This window comes from Ornithodoros turicata, chromosome 1 (assembly GCF_037126465.1).
Source record: "Ornithodoros turicata isolate Travis chromosome 1, ASM3712646v1, whole genome shotgun sequence".
In the NCBI taxonomy this organism is placed as follows: domain Eukaryota; kingdom Metazoa; phylum Arthropoda; class Arachnida; order Ixodida; family Argasidae; genus Ornithodoros; species Ornithodoros turicata.
The window spans coordinates 15805836-15821564 of NC_088201.1; the positions used below are offsets into that span (position 1 = coordinate 15805836).

Genomic DNA, 15729 nt, shown 5'->3' on the forward strand with positions numbered 1-15729 from the left:
TATGGACGCGTTGCTCTGAGGAACCTCGTTTTCTAACAAGGGATTCAGACTATGTAAATAGTGTAAATAATCACAACCAATTTTTCAGTCGAATTTTGTTTGATATGTGTACATATGAATGGTAGATTGTACACATTTTTAGCAGTTTGACATACTTGTAACGATAGTTCGCCCGTAGAACATTTACGTTGTTATTGTGTTAGTGAAAAGCAAAGTGTAATCTGGGCAGTTACTTGTGTACTTGTAGATAATTATGTTAATATAATATTCTGAACAGCTTTAAACCAAAGCATTTTTTTTTTTCGTGCACTGTGTGTTTTAACTGAGAAAGTACAGTTTCATGCCCCAAGTGTTTTGGGGCCACAAAAGAAATAAGGTGGCGTCACTACGCGCGCGCAGGACACAAGTAACGTTTTTCGCAATGCTCAGTGACGACTAGTCCTTGGGGCCCCAATAGCACCTCAGCCTCTACAACTCTACAGTTTGGTCGCCTCAAACCAAGTACTTCGGGTGCCGTGTCGCTTGTTGTGTAAGGCTTATTCGCTGTTACTAAGATGTTGTTACAGAAGTTGTGTCGTTGTGTTGAGACAGTGATTGAGAAGCCCATACCACTTTTGTGGCGGCAATCCAGCTGCCGCATTGCTGTGATTCCTGAAAAGAAATGTATAGCGCATGGACTAATTTAAAAAACTGAACAACATTAATGGCAAGACGTCAATCCACGTCGATATCAAGGGCCAATGGTCAATGACACACTTAGTGCAGCCTGCAATCATACCCTCTAATAGAAGCAGTGACCACGTAATCCACGTAGAGGAGTTACTAATATTCACTGAAATATCGCTCGAATAGTGGCAGCTGAATAGTGGCACACAGTGGAATATCGCAACAGAATAAAGCAGAAATCAAACGTTATTTTTACTGCTAACGGCTGCATGTGATATAACGTTGGCATTTTGACGTAGGGAATCTTATTTTTTTCTTCTGTTTTCGCTGATCTGTGCTACTCAACAAGGAGTTAACTAAGCATAAGACTAAAAATTCCCACTTCGTAATATAATTTTGTCTGAACGGAGGATTAAGTACAATGACACCTTACCCGTCGCGATGTTTATTCACGTCCGAACTCCCACACGCGCGTCGTTTGCACGTGTAACCCTACAAATATTTCGTGACGAAAAGTTGCATGACACGGAAAGACAGAGAGATCTGCACAAAGATTTGCAATCCAATTACATATACGATACAATTTCACAATCAATCTAAATAGAAAGCGTCAGCGGCACAATTCGAATAGCGGCCTCTGTGCACAGGAGCGCGGGCGACCGTCGTGTTTGCTGTACACGCCACACTGTACAAACACGGGTCACAGCTCGCGATCACCTGCTACCGTATGTTTCTTCCGTCCCTGTCGGAGGGGCTGTTCCCGTCGCGTAGTAGGGTCCTTTCGCGCCCCGCGCTACTCACCATGATGCCGCGCTTTGTTCCGAGATGGCGGTAGTAGCCGAGCTGCTCGGTCGCTGATACTAGACGGCACATGATTCGAAATATGAAGGGTGGAGGTCTAAAGGATTTCTGGTCTAAAAACTATTTATTGTTAATGACAACCGCGTAGATTCCTGTGCTGTAGAATTTCGTATGACTATAATGCGTAGTATAGTGTGGTATTCGGGTTAGATTACGCTTCATTGTTCTGTAGTAATTTTATACGAGTAGCTTTGTATGCTTTTAGCGTACAGATTAGAGGAAGAATACATAAATTCACGCCGGTGCTGGTTCGCAATGTCATGAAATCAAGTCGCAAAATCGATGGCGTACCTCGCTCTTTTGACGGATGAACCCATGTCCGTTAGTAGCGTTTCGCTCATGCAACACAAACGTATGGCTACTGCCAAGCAAAAAAGTTCGCAATAATGACTTCACACATGGCATAACTCACTATCGCGCTAGTTTTTTTTTTTTTTTTCTCCTGCGATAATTTTTATCACGGCGTTTTGCTTTTTCAATATTCCTTTTTACTTTGTACAATGTTAGTCAGGTTTGTGCTAGTTGGCAAAATTTAAAAGCAAATTATTTCCGCAATTGCATTCAATCCCTTAGTGATCAAAAATTTCGTTTCGAAGCTTCAGTTCGTCATTCCGCAGAGTGGTTTTAATTTTCTTTCTATTTTGACGAACTATATGGTCCAGATGAATAAAGTCGTGAGATTCACGACATAAAAGATCAAATCTCACTCAAATACAAGACGAAAAAGGCAACTCCACTGGCGTGCGAATTACCGATTGTACGCTGAAGGCTGTAGATGTTTACTACCATTGTGCGCCTGTGAAAAGAGCGCAAAGCGGCGGTGCCGAAGTCAGAAGACCGACGCTGTGAGGGAGGCACCAAAATACGTACTTGCAAAGAAAGAGCGCTATGCTGGGGGGCCCCATCTAGTTCGTCAAAGCGATAGACCCACAGAGTAGCGGAGGCCTGCGGGTGGCTGCTTACCCTCTCGTCATGTGACTAATGGTAGGAAATGACATTTATGAAGTGAAATCACATTATCGCACTCCCTTTGCTATGCCCTTCCCGAATTTGCCACGCATTGTCTTCGAGCCATCTGCTGTGGAGGCGATTCCAGCACGCGTTGTTATCCATCGTTTTTGTCGCTTTCTTCACTCACCAAAGTGGGGAAAATTCTCTACCATGTTGACTCTATGACGCGTGACCACATATGTTTTGTAAAAGGGCAGGCGTGTGTCAGAGCATATTTATGTGAAATGGCTTTTCGTGGATCGCCGCATACAAGCAACGATGGAGATGCCGTAACAGGTGATTAACTCCTAATAAAAAAAAAACACACATTCCAGCTGTGTGTTCAGTAATAGGAGGCATGTCTAAGAATGCTAAGGAAAGACATGCGGATGTTTTAAATTCGTTTTAAATTCGTAATCTGCGCAGTGCGTGAAAATGAGGCATTATGATCGATTAAACTAAATCTGTATTGGAAAACTAAATACTGTTTAAAACTCAATCCACTCTAGGTTGCAATTAAAAGCATCGGTAAGGATTGCAAACTAAATTGTGAACATTGCGCAGTGTTTGGAGCGAGGTAATGTACGTGCCATATTTAATGTGTACAGCAGCAGAGCGAATGGAAAGACTGGTAATGCAATCAACGCGTATTCGCGATAAGTGCGCGTTCGGCAACTGGCTTACACTCAGAAATATATTAGGGCACAGGGGACAGCGGGTAATCTGGAAAATACCATAAGTAGTACTTAGTACTAAGAGTAAGGCTAATGCACATCCCTCCCATAACTGTGTGTCAGGCATTATAAGTGCGATAGGAATCCTATCTACGATGTTTATGCCCGATTGTAATAATTTTTTTTTAATAATTGGGTGTTTACGTCGCGAGATATGCCCGATTGTGAATCACTCGATACAACATATTATTGTTCTTATAGTATTGATCTTTTTTCTATCGTCAGTCGTTAGGTGTCAAACTAGCTAACAAAGTAACAATAAAAAAAGAAAAAAGCTCATATAACGCTCCGTAGTCTACTAATTGGGTTTAAAAAGGGGGTGCAGTACAATTGCGACGAATCTAATTGCATACTAACCAGTGTTTTGGCGTATTATGACCTTTGTTGTTTATGCGCCACAAAAACTCGTATAATAATAATATAACCGATTGCGACACCGTGAAGTAGGAGTTAAATTACTATTGAACCATCTGGTTATGAAAAGGTAAATAGAGAGGAAGAAAAGGCAAAGTCATGAACCTGTATAATATTACATATAATGTGTACCCGGTGTAAAGCGTATTTCAGGTGGCGAATTCCCCCTTCATCATTATCATTCTGTTTGTTGTTGTTGTTGTGCATCCGGGCTTATGGTCATCCGAAGAATTTTTGTTGAGATGTCCATACTCGACCAAATTTGATTATGGGATATGTGATGTGATAGAGGAAGAAAAAATGGAAGATTCTGGGATATAATGAGTAATAACACGCACGGAAGAGCTGATGATCGTTATTACACCTTCACATATCTAAGTGTGGTTAGTGCACAAGGTATAGTGCGCAACACCGTGACACGCTGACGTGCACCTTTGGTGACAACATTCCGGTGTCGATTTTTCACATACAGGAAGCGTGCTGCTCTGGTCGTTTCATTTCATGCTAACCAGTGATCCCTAGGGTAGTGCGCCACACATTGAGTGGCGAATTTCTTCACTTACTGTCACTACATATATGTTTCATGTTGTTATTGTTGGTCTCGAAAGCGCGGTAGATTTCCGAGTTGCGCAAGTATTTTGAAGCACGACATGTTTGACTAGATATTTCAGTATTGCCCTTTAACTATCTCACAAAACATAGCGTAATTTTCGCAGTTAGCTGTGGGTACAGGACCTTTCATTGACCTTGCCGCATAAGGTATAGCCTCGTTGATGTGCACCTGGTGACCATAATGCGTAAATATTTCCCCCTAGTCCTGCTTGGTATAGTTTTCTAGACGTTTCGTTCTAAAAGTCTACATTGTGTTTCTTCCCAGAAGATTAACGACAACAACAGCTAAAATAATGATGACGAATGGGGAAATAACAGAAGAAGATTAAATAACATATATTCGTTTGCATAACTGCGACTACTTTCATAAAATGTGAAACGCACAGCACGTAAACCACTCAACAACCTTTTGTTTCGAATACATATTCTATACGTGTGAGCAACAGCTTTATTGGACGGTGACAACCTTCTTAAGAGTCTCGTAGGCAACGTGCCCCCGGCCTCTTGATTTTATTCTGAGGAGCAGCGACAAGGTATATTCTAAACAAGATGAGGACGACTCCCCAATTCAGATCACACGCTCCAGCACCACAATCAGGCGAGGGTCCCGGGGCGGAAGCAACTAATCTAATTTTCACTCTCTGATTAGCCGTCCACAAGCAGTCGCTACATGCCGCACGCGTTTGCCCTCGGCGTCATCAAGAAACCCCGGGGCGACGTCTTCTGCTTCTTTCATCGCGCACTGCATCACTACAAAGCTTAGGGTGTGTTGAGCTGACTCCCAGCTGTTCACATTATACGAATGCAACGGGTCGTAATATGTGCTTCTCTGTGCGGGCCACCAATTCTGTAGTTTCTAAACTTTTTCACCGCTATACGATGATGGTGATTATTCGGTCAGTCTGAAGCACTGAGACATGTTAGTTGCTGCGATTTTTGTTAATATTGTTAATTCAAGTTTTAATTTGAAGAACTCTAAGCACGTGCTACCTACGGTGGCACTGCAATGCGCCGATGGCAAAACAAGCATCTGTACACGGCAACTACATGTTCTGCATCATGTATTGCTTACCACATTAATGACTATTCTTTTAAAGGTCACGTGACGAGAACAGTTCCACTCCATTCGGTTGTTCGACACCTGTGTATCTGATGAGCAAAAGTAAAATGTAAATTTTGAAAAAGAAAGCCTTCGCCCCTCCATCATGCAATGCCCGAAATAAACTTCGATATGCACGTAATAAATAAATAATAACCTTTCTAAATAAAAACGAAGTAATGCAAATGAAACGTATGGGAACCTTGGCTTAAAAGATGCTACCATACTAAGAATTCGTTACTACAACTCCTGAATAGATATCCTGGAACGTTCTGCTTCCCTTCGGCAGTCACAAATAGCCATGACCAAAAAGTGTGACGCAGTACTTATAGAAGAAACAAAAGTAGTTATGGCAGGGCAATTGTCCTGTGCGCGCGACCAGAGCACGTGACTGTCTTATCGCCACTCATTCCGGCAAATCTCATTTCCTGTCAGCTCGCAGTGAAAGCATCATAATAGAAAGGACCTTGTGACGTGCCACGCTCCCTTCACGCGCAAGGTTCGGGACCAACCAACGGCCCGCTTTCATCGTTTTTTGATAAGATTATATCAGAAGGTGAACGGCGCTTTGTTTAATCTACGTTGGCAGTTTGCATACTCTACTGACAGCCGTTCTCACGGTTTTTTTTACTTTGTGGGTACGTCCGCCGCCGAAGCGGTGAAAGCTTATTCATAGTACAGCGTTTACACGGATGATGTGCTGACAAAGTTTATAATGCCAGTCGCGATCCACAGAACGTCAATGACAAAGTATACGAAGAACTGAAAAATGGTGGAATCCTTTCAATGGAATGGAAAAAACTGTCGAATTTGAAGAACCAGCCTTGGCGGATCACTTGGTAGCGTGTCCGCGTACGAAACCGAAGGCTGTGGGTTCGAACCCGGACAAGGATGCCAGCAACTTGATGGCAGGGTGCACGTTGCTTAGACACGACGTCTTCCAGTTAAAAACGGTGTGCCTTGTGCTGAGATTTCGGCGCACGATAAAGAACCCTCAAGTGAACAAGATTAATCCACAGACCGACCACTATGACTCCGCTCATGATCATAGCTGTCTTGCGACGTAAAGCCACGAATTATAATTACTTGAAGAGTGCTCTGCAGCACGTTTAGAACATTTTGGTGCAGCAACATAATGATAGTGACAGATATGAAAGTTGATGCACGTTTTTATCGGATTACCAGTTGATATAACCCTCTTTCTTTAAACATATTCTTTAATGTTTTGTTTCTTAGTGCCCTGCAGCGTGCTACGAGAAAACAGAGGTACCAACAGGAAACTAAGTCTCTTTCTCACTTATGGGGTAGCCAAGCCTAATATTGTATAAACTAAGAAGTGCCACTGGTGCGGTTTGTACCATTTCAAACCTCGAAAGCAGTCAACTTGCCTCTTGCCTCTGCCTTTCCCTCTGACATGCGGTGTTACCTCTGGAACCCATCACTAGCACCTGTTTGACGGCAGTGCCGATACAAGTTCTCCCCAGACTATACAGTTGAGTGCAGTTGGGTGTTTTGAATTGCTTTTCAATGAACCTCTTCCATAACTCTGTCGTTAGCTAGCCGTTCATGAGAGCACGACATTTGTGGCGCGCCAAGACCAACCCACGTGTTTATATAGTACTACACTCCGAAGCCGAGCCGTCGCTCTTTCATCTTCCCACGTGAGAGGTGTTCCGCGTGAACCCATTGAGCGCGTGCGGAATGCTCCATGGCGGTTCCAACGTCGTAGGTGTCGCGCGCATGCGAATTAGCAATTAGGAGATAGATCCACTCACCAAGGTTTCTTTGATTTGTTAGAATATAAGGTTATAAGTAGAGCCTGAAGTTTTCGGGAAATATTTTTTCCAAAATTCGGGGGGTAAAAATCGGGTAAATAAACATGTGCACTAAATTCATGCAAATTCGGGTGAAAAAACTTCCAGTACGCTAAATTTGGGGAGAAATCGGGCTCAGTTATTCAAACTAATTGTAGCGGTTTGGTACAAACGGTGATGTAACTGCATTTTTCTGCCAAACAAGTAAGTTAGTGCATTCCTACAGACATCCCAGTGAGGGCAATTTGCCAGGTAAAAATCGGGTTTCACCCTAGAGAGGCAACCTTCAATTCGGGGTGCAAATTCGGGGAAGAATCGGGTAAAACCCTAAAACTTCAGGCTCTAGTTATAAGGAGCTGGTGACCCCTTAGCAATAGGCATCGTCGACACTCAGTCGGTATATAGCCATCGAACTCAAGCTTTTTGTCCCAAAAGAATGATGCGCGCTGAAGTTGGCGTGAAAATACAGAGGTCTGCAAAACACATATACTCACCACGATAGTGGCACTGGAAGCACAATAAGCAATCGTCAGAATGCTTTCAGGCGGTATGAATTACCGAACGGGTGGGAAAAGAAGCGCTGAATCGCACATGCGAAGAGAAGCTTCGAGAACAGAATATGGAGGCTGTCCGCATCCAATTAGAGGTAACCAAAGAATACGCTTCGCGGGGGGATGAGATGAGGAATCTTCGACCATCACGATACCCTAAAAGCGAAAACTTTGCAAACGGAAAGTACTCCGGGTCAAAGAAGCCAGAGTCAGCACAGTTATTACAGAAGTACGGCGAGTTCGAATCGGCCAGTTTGGACGAGGACCGGCTACGAAGACTAAGGGCAAGGGGGTCATGCAAAAAGAAATACTTTCGGTGGGGCACACCGCCAGTGTGCCCTGAATGCAACGAGAAGGAACACATAGCGATAAGCAGCCGAAAGTCTAGAATAATTTCTTCATGCGCACAAGAGGACCAACAGTGCGGAGCTATTGAAGCTTCACATGCACGAAATGGTCGTCAGTGGAAGGCCGTATAGAGTATTCAAGAAACCTTGTTACGATCGTGGATGTCGTCCCCGACTACAGAAGTGAGAAATTGAGCGCACATACGGCATGTAGCGGAAGAGATCAGTGCAGGCCCATGGATGCCAGTATAGAAGTGTATTTGGGATATTACAAGCTGAAGCAGCGATATGAGAAAAATCTTTTTTTATTGGTTGACTTTTATTAATTTATCTGTACTTATTTTTTTATATTTATGATGAACTAGTGAGAGGCAGAGACCTGCGATTCAGGAATGGCGGTGCGATGGCCCTGACGAAAGCAAGACAGGAAGATTGCCTGTAGAACGGGTAACTCGGGAGACAAACCGATACAAGAACATGAAACACGAAGTATGGGAAAAACAACGATATACATGTAGCCGCCCGTGCATAGTCGTCGGTGCAGTCATCGTGCATTACCTATCGAACCCTTTCAAAATTGTGCCCTCATACCAGGTGTAGTATTCTGATTTGTTGTTCGTTTTTTTTCCCTCCGCACGGTGATCTTTTACTACCTTTTGCTATAATTTCCTTTAACCAACTCATTTTTGGTGTCATCTGCAACATACTGGGCATTCCAGAAAGTTCTCACTTTAGTGCCATGCAACACAAACAAAGAAAGTCCGTGCATTCTCAGGTGATATTCGCGGGCTCTACCATGGGCGACCGAATGCATGAAGACATTGCCAGTCACGCCTAAACACCGAGGCGCCCTTTTTGTAATGTCAATGCGATTGCCGTTTCACTGTAAACGCACTAACGTCAGTGGGCAGCTTCTCCGCTAAGCCAAAGCTAACGCATCACTATCTGCATCTCGAGCACGTTGACCGTCGATGTTCGCGGTTCACCGACTAATCCATGAGCCGAAGTCAGTAGGTACTCGACCTATCTGCTCGACCCTTCGTTCGCTTGAATGTTCCTTATCTGTTCTAATCCAATAGCTATCAGCTCGCTGCGGACGATTAATAACGACAAGGTCGCCCCACTAACAAAACGAGTGGCCCCGTTTTCACGCTCGGCAACTCCGGGAGTGGCCGTTATCCCCACGAAACAGGCGAGAGGTCGCCTGCGATAAGTTCGTCTTCCCGCCCAGCGAGTTATCGCGAACGTCCAGCCGGAGGGAGGCTGTTGGCGATATCGGGCCGCGGAGCATTCATTTGCTTATAACAGCGTCTTGGCAGCGGTGAACTCGCATCAAACAGATGGGGACGACAAATTTGGCTGCCATGTGGCCGCGTACAAACAGATTTTCCGCCTTTTATTCGCAACTCCCCCCCACGGTCGGCGGGGACACAAAGCACGCCCGCCCGATCGTGTGACGCAAGGTACGCTGACTATCGATGATCCAATCAAGCGCTCCATTGTTCTGCAGCCTCCCTACGCTCTTATTTTCATATACGGCCCATATACGAGTGGAAGCGGGGACAGAGAGAGGGGGGCAACAAAAATGTACGGGGAGGAATTGTTGGGGAATTGGAAGGGAAACATTAGCCCTCTTGACGCTCTGTGTAGACGACAGATTGTTGCTTGTTTCCTGGTTTAAAAATCCACTTGTCTGATCACTGTGGTGGGCTCTAGAGGAGAGTTCATCCAGGTTGCCAGGGAGGTTGCTCATCTGTCTGCCAGATGGAAGTCGGTCTGCCTTCCCCGCCATTGTTGCGTGTTTCTGTTTCAAAGTATCCGCAGAAGGCCCCCTTTACAGGTGTCGGCTTCCCCTGGAGCACGGGGTTTCTGCTCCTGTTTAAGCTGTAGAGAGGGTATCTTGATCCCTTCGATGAGTGTGTAGTCAATGATGTGCGTGTAGTGTCTGTTAGGAATCCATGTGGGAGGATTCCCTATTAGACTTTGGGCTCTTGGATACAAATATAGAACACGTGCTTCGGGAATTTGTACATTATTAGGTTGTGTTTTTAGTAAGACCAAACTTATGTTGACGATCGTGTATTCTGCTATTCGTGCTGCGGGGTTACATATAATGAAACGGAGTAACAAAAAAAAAAAAATGCCGAGGGCTAATTGATGCTCTTCAAAATAAGAAGCGTTTCAATACTAGGAATGTAGGAATGATTACCTAAGATGTTAACTTTATCTCTGACCTTCCGGTAAACCGCGTATTGTTTACGTACACCTGCATCTATTCTCACCGCACACTTGCACAGCGCACACAGAGAATCTGCTAAACGTTCGGGCGGCCTCAGCTGCCTTACTGCGCAAGAGGAGGCCAAACTAGCATTAGCTACGCACGCCCCGGATGTACCTATTCGCATGTCGCTGACCTTAATTATTTGCAAGTCCCACGTTTCCCTGCTAACGGTCCAAAGCATAGCTTTCTGTAGTATACAAACGTCAAACACATCGTAGGAGACAATAACGCTAACTTCACTTATCAAAAGCTGAAATCATTCTGCTTTCCTTCTTACTTGATGCGACCCTTTGTGAAATCTACCTTTCTTGTATGTCTTCGTTCCCATTTTTTGCGAAAATGCCCGGATGCGTCTGTAAAGCGTGCTTTGCCGGCACGGCACGTTTGCCTTTCAGCGAAGCAGATTGCAGTCGCCGTCGACATTCTAGTTTGTGAGTGGGCTCTCATCTCCATATTTTTCTTCTACCATCACCATCATCATCATCATCATCATCATCTAGTTTATCCCATGTGTAATTACACACTAAGGTTTTCCACACTGTTACGTTTATCTGACATGAATACAGACAGCTTTTCTTAATACGTGCGTTACGTTGGGAAACTGGTGCTGAAAACAGCGATGATGACATGCCAACGTTTTGTACGACTTGTCTATTCGAGGCTCGAAAATATACGGCGATATGCCTTTTATTTCATTGTTTCAGAAAAGCACTTATCAATTATTTAGAAGATATCGTATCAGCGCTTGTTTTTTCTTAACTATTGTCAAATACACTGATTGTGCAATGGGGCGAAATGCTATAAGTAATTGTCTTTATACATAACGCGCAGATTGATGTTCTTCATGAAACATTTTTAAGATAATCGTAATGCTGTTGTTGTTGTTGTTTTCAACCTGGCGTGTAAAAATTGCACTTGTGTACCACATAATTTTGTACTAGTTGTGTTTGTGCTGGTGGGCCCTTTCAAATAGATGATCTTTTTCTTGCTGCTGGTGGTGTGCGTCTCGATAACTGACTGCAGGCGCCATAAAATGTCTTCGCATTGTTTGAGAAAGTGGAATGTCACACGAATCTATGCTGTTAAGAAAAGTTGTGTTCTCTACCCTTATTTAATGATCTGAAAGGATGTATCGGTTTCGTTATTGCGAGTTCACTGTAGCAGAAACAGAGCGCAGGTGCTCCCGTCTACCAGTAACTGGAAAGCCCTAGGCCGAAGATGAAGAAGAACACTGCAATGCTAACCAAAATGACATTCTGCGCAGTGATGAGTGATTTAGAGGAGAATAAAGAGTTACCAATGTCACTAAACAATGCATGCCACAGTCGCGTGTTCTAGAGAGCAACAAAGTCGTTGCTTCATTTCGGAGGAAAATAAGTGACTAGGACTACTACCATAGATCGAAGCAGACGCCTGAGGTCGGAAGCTGCCGATATTTCGAACTGCTTTTTGTGATGAGTACAGTACAATGTACGGTACGGTACGTTCTGGAACTGACACAACCCCAGCTAAAGAAAGAATTCTACGTTAAAAATGAAGAAACCTCAGTCACCGTTATCTCCGGTATCACCGGTATCTGTTGTCTATTTTTGCGCATTCGACCAATATTCTGCCGAATCACTGAGGGTGAGCGTGAGCCACATAAAAATGTCCTAAATGTCTAGCCTGAGAACAGCCTAACGTCAGTTGCGTTCTACACTATTCTTACTTGAATATTTTTTTAAAGATCCGCCACGAAGTGGAATACCTCAATGGGGGAACCATTCTTTGATCGTGTTAATAAATAATCGCTCTACATTACGTAATTTCTGCCCGTTTCTGACTCCCACGGAGCAAGATATAGTTCAACACATTTGTTAAGGACGGCTTCACTCAAAGCGATATGACACACCGCGATATGATGGCCATAGAACTGGGAGAGAAGCCCAAATGATGGAAGTGGAAAAGCGTTTTCCGAACGGGGAGAGGGGGGGGGGGCTGCAGGTGGAGGCAGCAAAGATTACATCGCCCGCTCCGTGCTCCTCTAGTGACGTGACTTATTGACGACGTGATCTTGGAAAGGCGGAAGACACACACGTGCGGCGCATGCTGCCTTGCCAACTCCCGAGCTGCTTTCATATCGACAGAACGGAGCTTTATGGCTAATTTCATCCTGCTCCAAACAGCAGCCCGAGGGCGAAAGCAACGCCTTTGTTTGGTCCTGGCGTAGCTGTTACGATCCCTGTTGCTTGTAGTAGACTTGTGGCTTGTATGAATACGTTCAGCTTCCTATTCACAGTGGTTGGCGGATTTCAAATTGTTGGTATCGCTTCGTGTTGTTGTAGCACTTACATGAAGGCGGCGATTTCGTGGCAAAGCGTAGGATCGTATTGTGCAGTTAGAGACATTATGTGTATTTAGCAAGTACTAAAGCGACAGCTTTATGGGGCTAAGCGGGTCCGTCCGTGGCCCTCTAGGGTCATGTGACGTCACGTGGACACCACGTGAGCACCAGTCTGTTTGTGGTACGCTGAAATTGGGTAACTACTACAGTAACAATGGGGGGAAATATGGAAATAAAGAATTTTATAAAACATTAAAAGGCGTTTCATAAAAATTTAACAGCATCTCGAAAAAGAGTCGCCAAAATCTCCAACGATTGCTCAATAATGCTACAGCATTTAAACTCGTTTGGCACGATTTTGTTTTTTAGGTGCGCTAATTTGACCTAGAATGTTCTCGTCATTTTGGAGCAAATTGCAAGATAAGGAACAATTTGCGCTTCTACTGGCATAAATTATAAAAATAATAATAAAATGTGGGCATTAGTTATCAACTACAGTACGACGATTGCCTTGCATTGTAGTGGCGTCAAACGAGTAGGCACACACAAAAGGGAGAAGCGCAGGTTACAAAATTGATTGAAAACATCTTACAGATAATGTTTCTGCAGGATCCGCTGGAGTCATACGATGATCAATTGTTCGTTCACGGCGCTCCAAAGACCTCATTTAGGGAAATTTACGCGAGTTTAGCGAGGCAGCGCTGAACTTGGACAGTCTAAGTTCGGCACTGATGATTATGATGAAGGTTTCTTTGGCGCATTAGCAACGAAGGCCATAGAGTTCGGCACTGTCTCACTCAACTCATGCAGATATGCCCCAAAAAAGAATGATATGAAAGAAGCATATGAAAAAAAAAAAAAAAGAATATCTCTTGAATTCAACCAACGGCGAACTCCACTGGTCGTTGTAGTGCAGAAAAGCTTACACAGCTTACACTGGCTTGAGTGTGCATATTACACTGGTAGCTTAAGCGCAACGTGCGTCACGTTCGTTTCTACACTGAACCCACACTGGCACACTCCACTGTGGTGCACGAAAATGGTCAGCGGAATTCACCATAAGTGTTGCGTCATTATTGCTGTTCCTTTTCTTTCTTTTTCTCTTCTTTCTCCCAACGTCTTACCTTAGCTCCTCTGTCCCCCGTCTCGGCTGCGCAGGCAGTCCTCTTCAGTTGCAGATATAATGACCGTTCTGTGGAACAGAGTGTGGCATGTAGTAGATGCTTGTTTCGAAGCAGTGAAAATTCTACTATATCCGATGGTTCAACTTCGCAAACGACCTGTGTACCTGTGAGACATATCGTAAAGAATTAGAGTGGCAACACGAAGCCTTTACATTGCTTCTTGTCAGTCTACGTTCCTGCAATTGCTATCACCGAAGCAGCCGGCAATAAATCAAATGTGTGCCTAGTTCCAAGACAGATGCAGGCAACCAAAAGTTCGTACAGAGTGTCGAAGGACATCCGAAGAAAGAACAACACAGGGTCACTTTACTAGCGACCGTCTTCTATTCACTCGTTTGTGAGCAACAACGGACAAATGTTTACAACGCCTGCGTTGTGTACGACACACAAATCTCGCGCCACTAAGGCCCAGCAGTGGATTTCGCCTGCCTCATCTCAGTTTATCTTCGGCTGCAGCGCCGCCCGTGTTCGTGTATGTTTCCTCCGAGAGAAGTGGGGACCCGGGGTCTTCCTTCCTGAACGTCGTTCAATGTTTCATGCAATATCGAAGCCGCCATTAATAATTTATGACGCCTCCACGCGCAAGAAAAGGAACAAAAACGCATCTGTATAAATATAGGCATTGCTCTCAGAGTGTGGGGAGAATCTATTCCCTCCCCGCTTTAAAGTCTTTGCTGTAGATCAGGGGGATCAGGAGTTCTCCGGAATTCTTCGTCTGGGAGCTGCTGCCGTTTGTGTTTACTAGAGACGGCGGGAAATGTGTTTGCTGGTGAGGAGTTTCCGGTTTCATATATATATAGTCCACTCAACCCCATAAACAGGGATCTGGGACTAACTGGTCAGGTACGCAGTGGGGATTTACACAGCCACCTCCCGCTTCGCAAAAAGCGCTTAAGCAATTTTCTGCACTCCATTTTTTTTGTGCTTCTTTTCCTGGCATGTATCCTTTGCGTATCGCAATACATGACGTAAGAAAAACGGGAAATGGTGAAACAGAATACGGCCGTCCGAATGTGCCTTTTCTAGCCTGCGGAAGGAGAGAGAAACTACAGGGTGTTACCCTATAAAAGTCTACCCGCGCCGGCATGCCGTGCTCGCCAACTACTCAATGCAGGCGGTACAATGTGTTGCCTACGTATAAAACTCATAAGGACATTCCATCATGGTAAATATCGAAGTGATTGAGCACCGTAACGCAAAGTTATAGCGCAAAACGTGAGGTTCCCGTAGTCAAAACAGCCAAGATGGCGCCTCTCAGTTAGCAGACGACATCCCTTTTGGGTGTCGTCTGCTGAGTATGCGTCGGCATTTTTCGTTCCTCACGTTGCTTAGTTCTGAGGAAAATAGGACAGTTACACGAAAGCGAAATGAAAACTGCAGTTCCATCCGGCTGGCAGGATATGCGACACGTTGTCGTGTGGGGAGCAGCATGTCAAGTGCTCTTCTCAACGCCGCCATCTTGTTTGTTTTGACTATGGGAATTGCACGTTTTGAGTTATAACTTCGTGCTGCGGCACTCAATCACCTTGAAATTTACCAAGATTAATTGTCCTTATGAGCTTTATATAAAGATCGCACAATGTGCCACCTGCATTGAGTAATTGGCGAATACGGCATGGCGGCACGGGTAGACTTTTATAGGGTAACACCCTGTACTTTTATGCAATTTAGTAGACAAAGGGCAATTATGTTTTGAATGGTATGCGTGGTACGTTTTATTTTATGTGAGTTCCGCGATGATGAAAAGCTCCTTATTCATGTATTGGGAAAATTCAGTATGTAGACGTTAACAATTTAGATCAAAGTTGATGTTCTATTTCTTTGACTTATTCCTTATTGTGAGCTTCAATGCC

General features: G+C 44.3%; 1 protein-coding gene across 2 annotated transcripts in view; it reads right to left on the reverse strand.

The window, feature by feature from the left end:
• Window positions 1–15729, reverse strand: part of LOC135377530 (ATP-dependent RNA helicase abstrakt-like) — a 289645-nt gene that overhangs the window by 108139 nt on the left and 165777 nt on the right. The window contains exon 4 of one of the 2 annotated variants that reach the window (XM_064610019.1): window positions 13817–13884. The exons of the other annotated variant lie outside the window; for it this stretch is intronic. Coding sequence (XP_064466089.1) covers window positions 13817–13884 — 68 coding nt within the window. The remainder of the gene's footprint in view (window positions 1–13816; window positions 13885–15729) is intronic. 2 annotated transcript variants of the gene reach the window in all.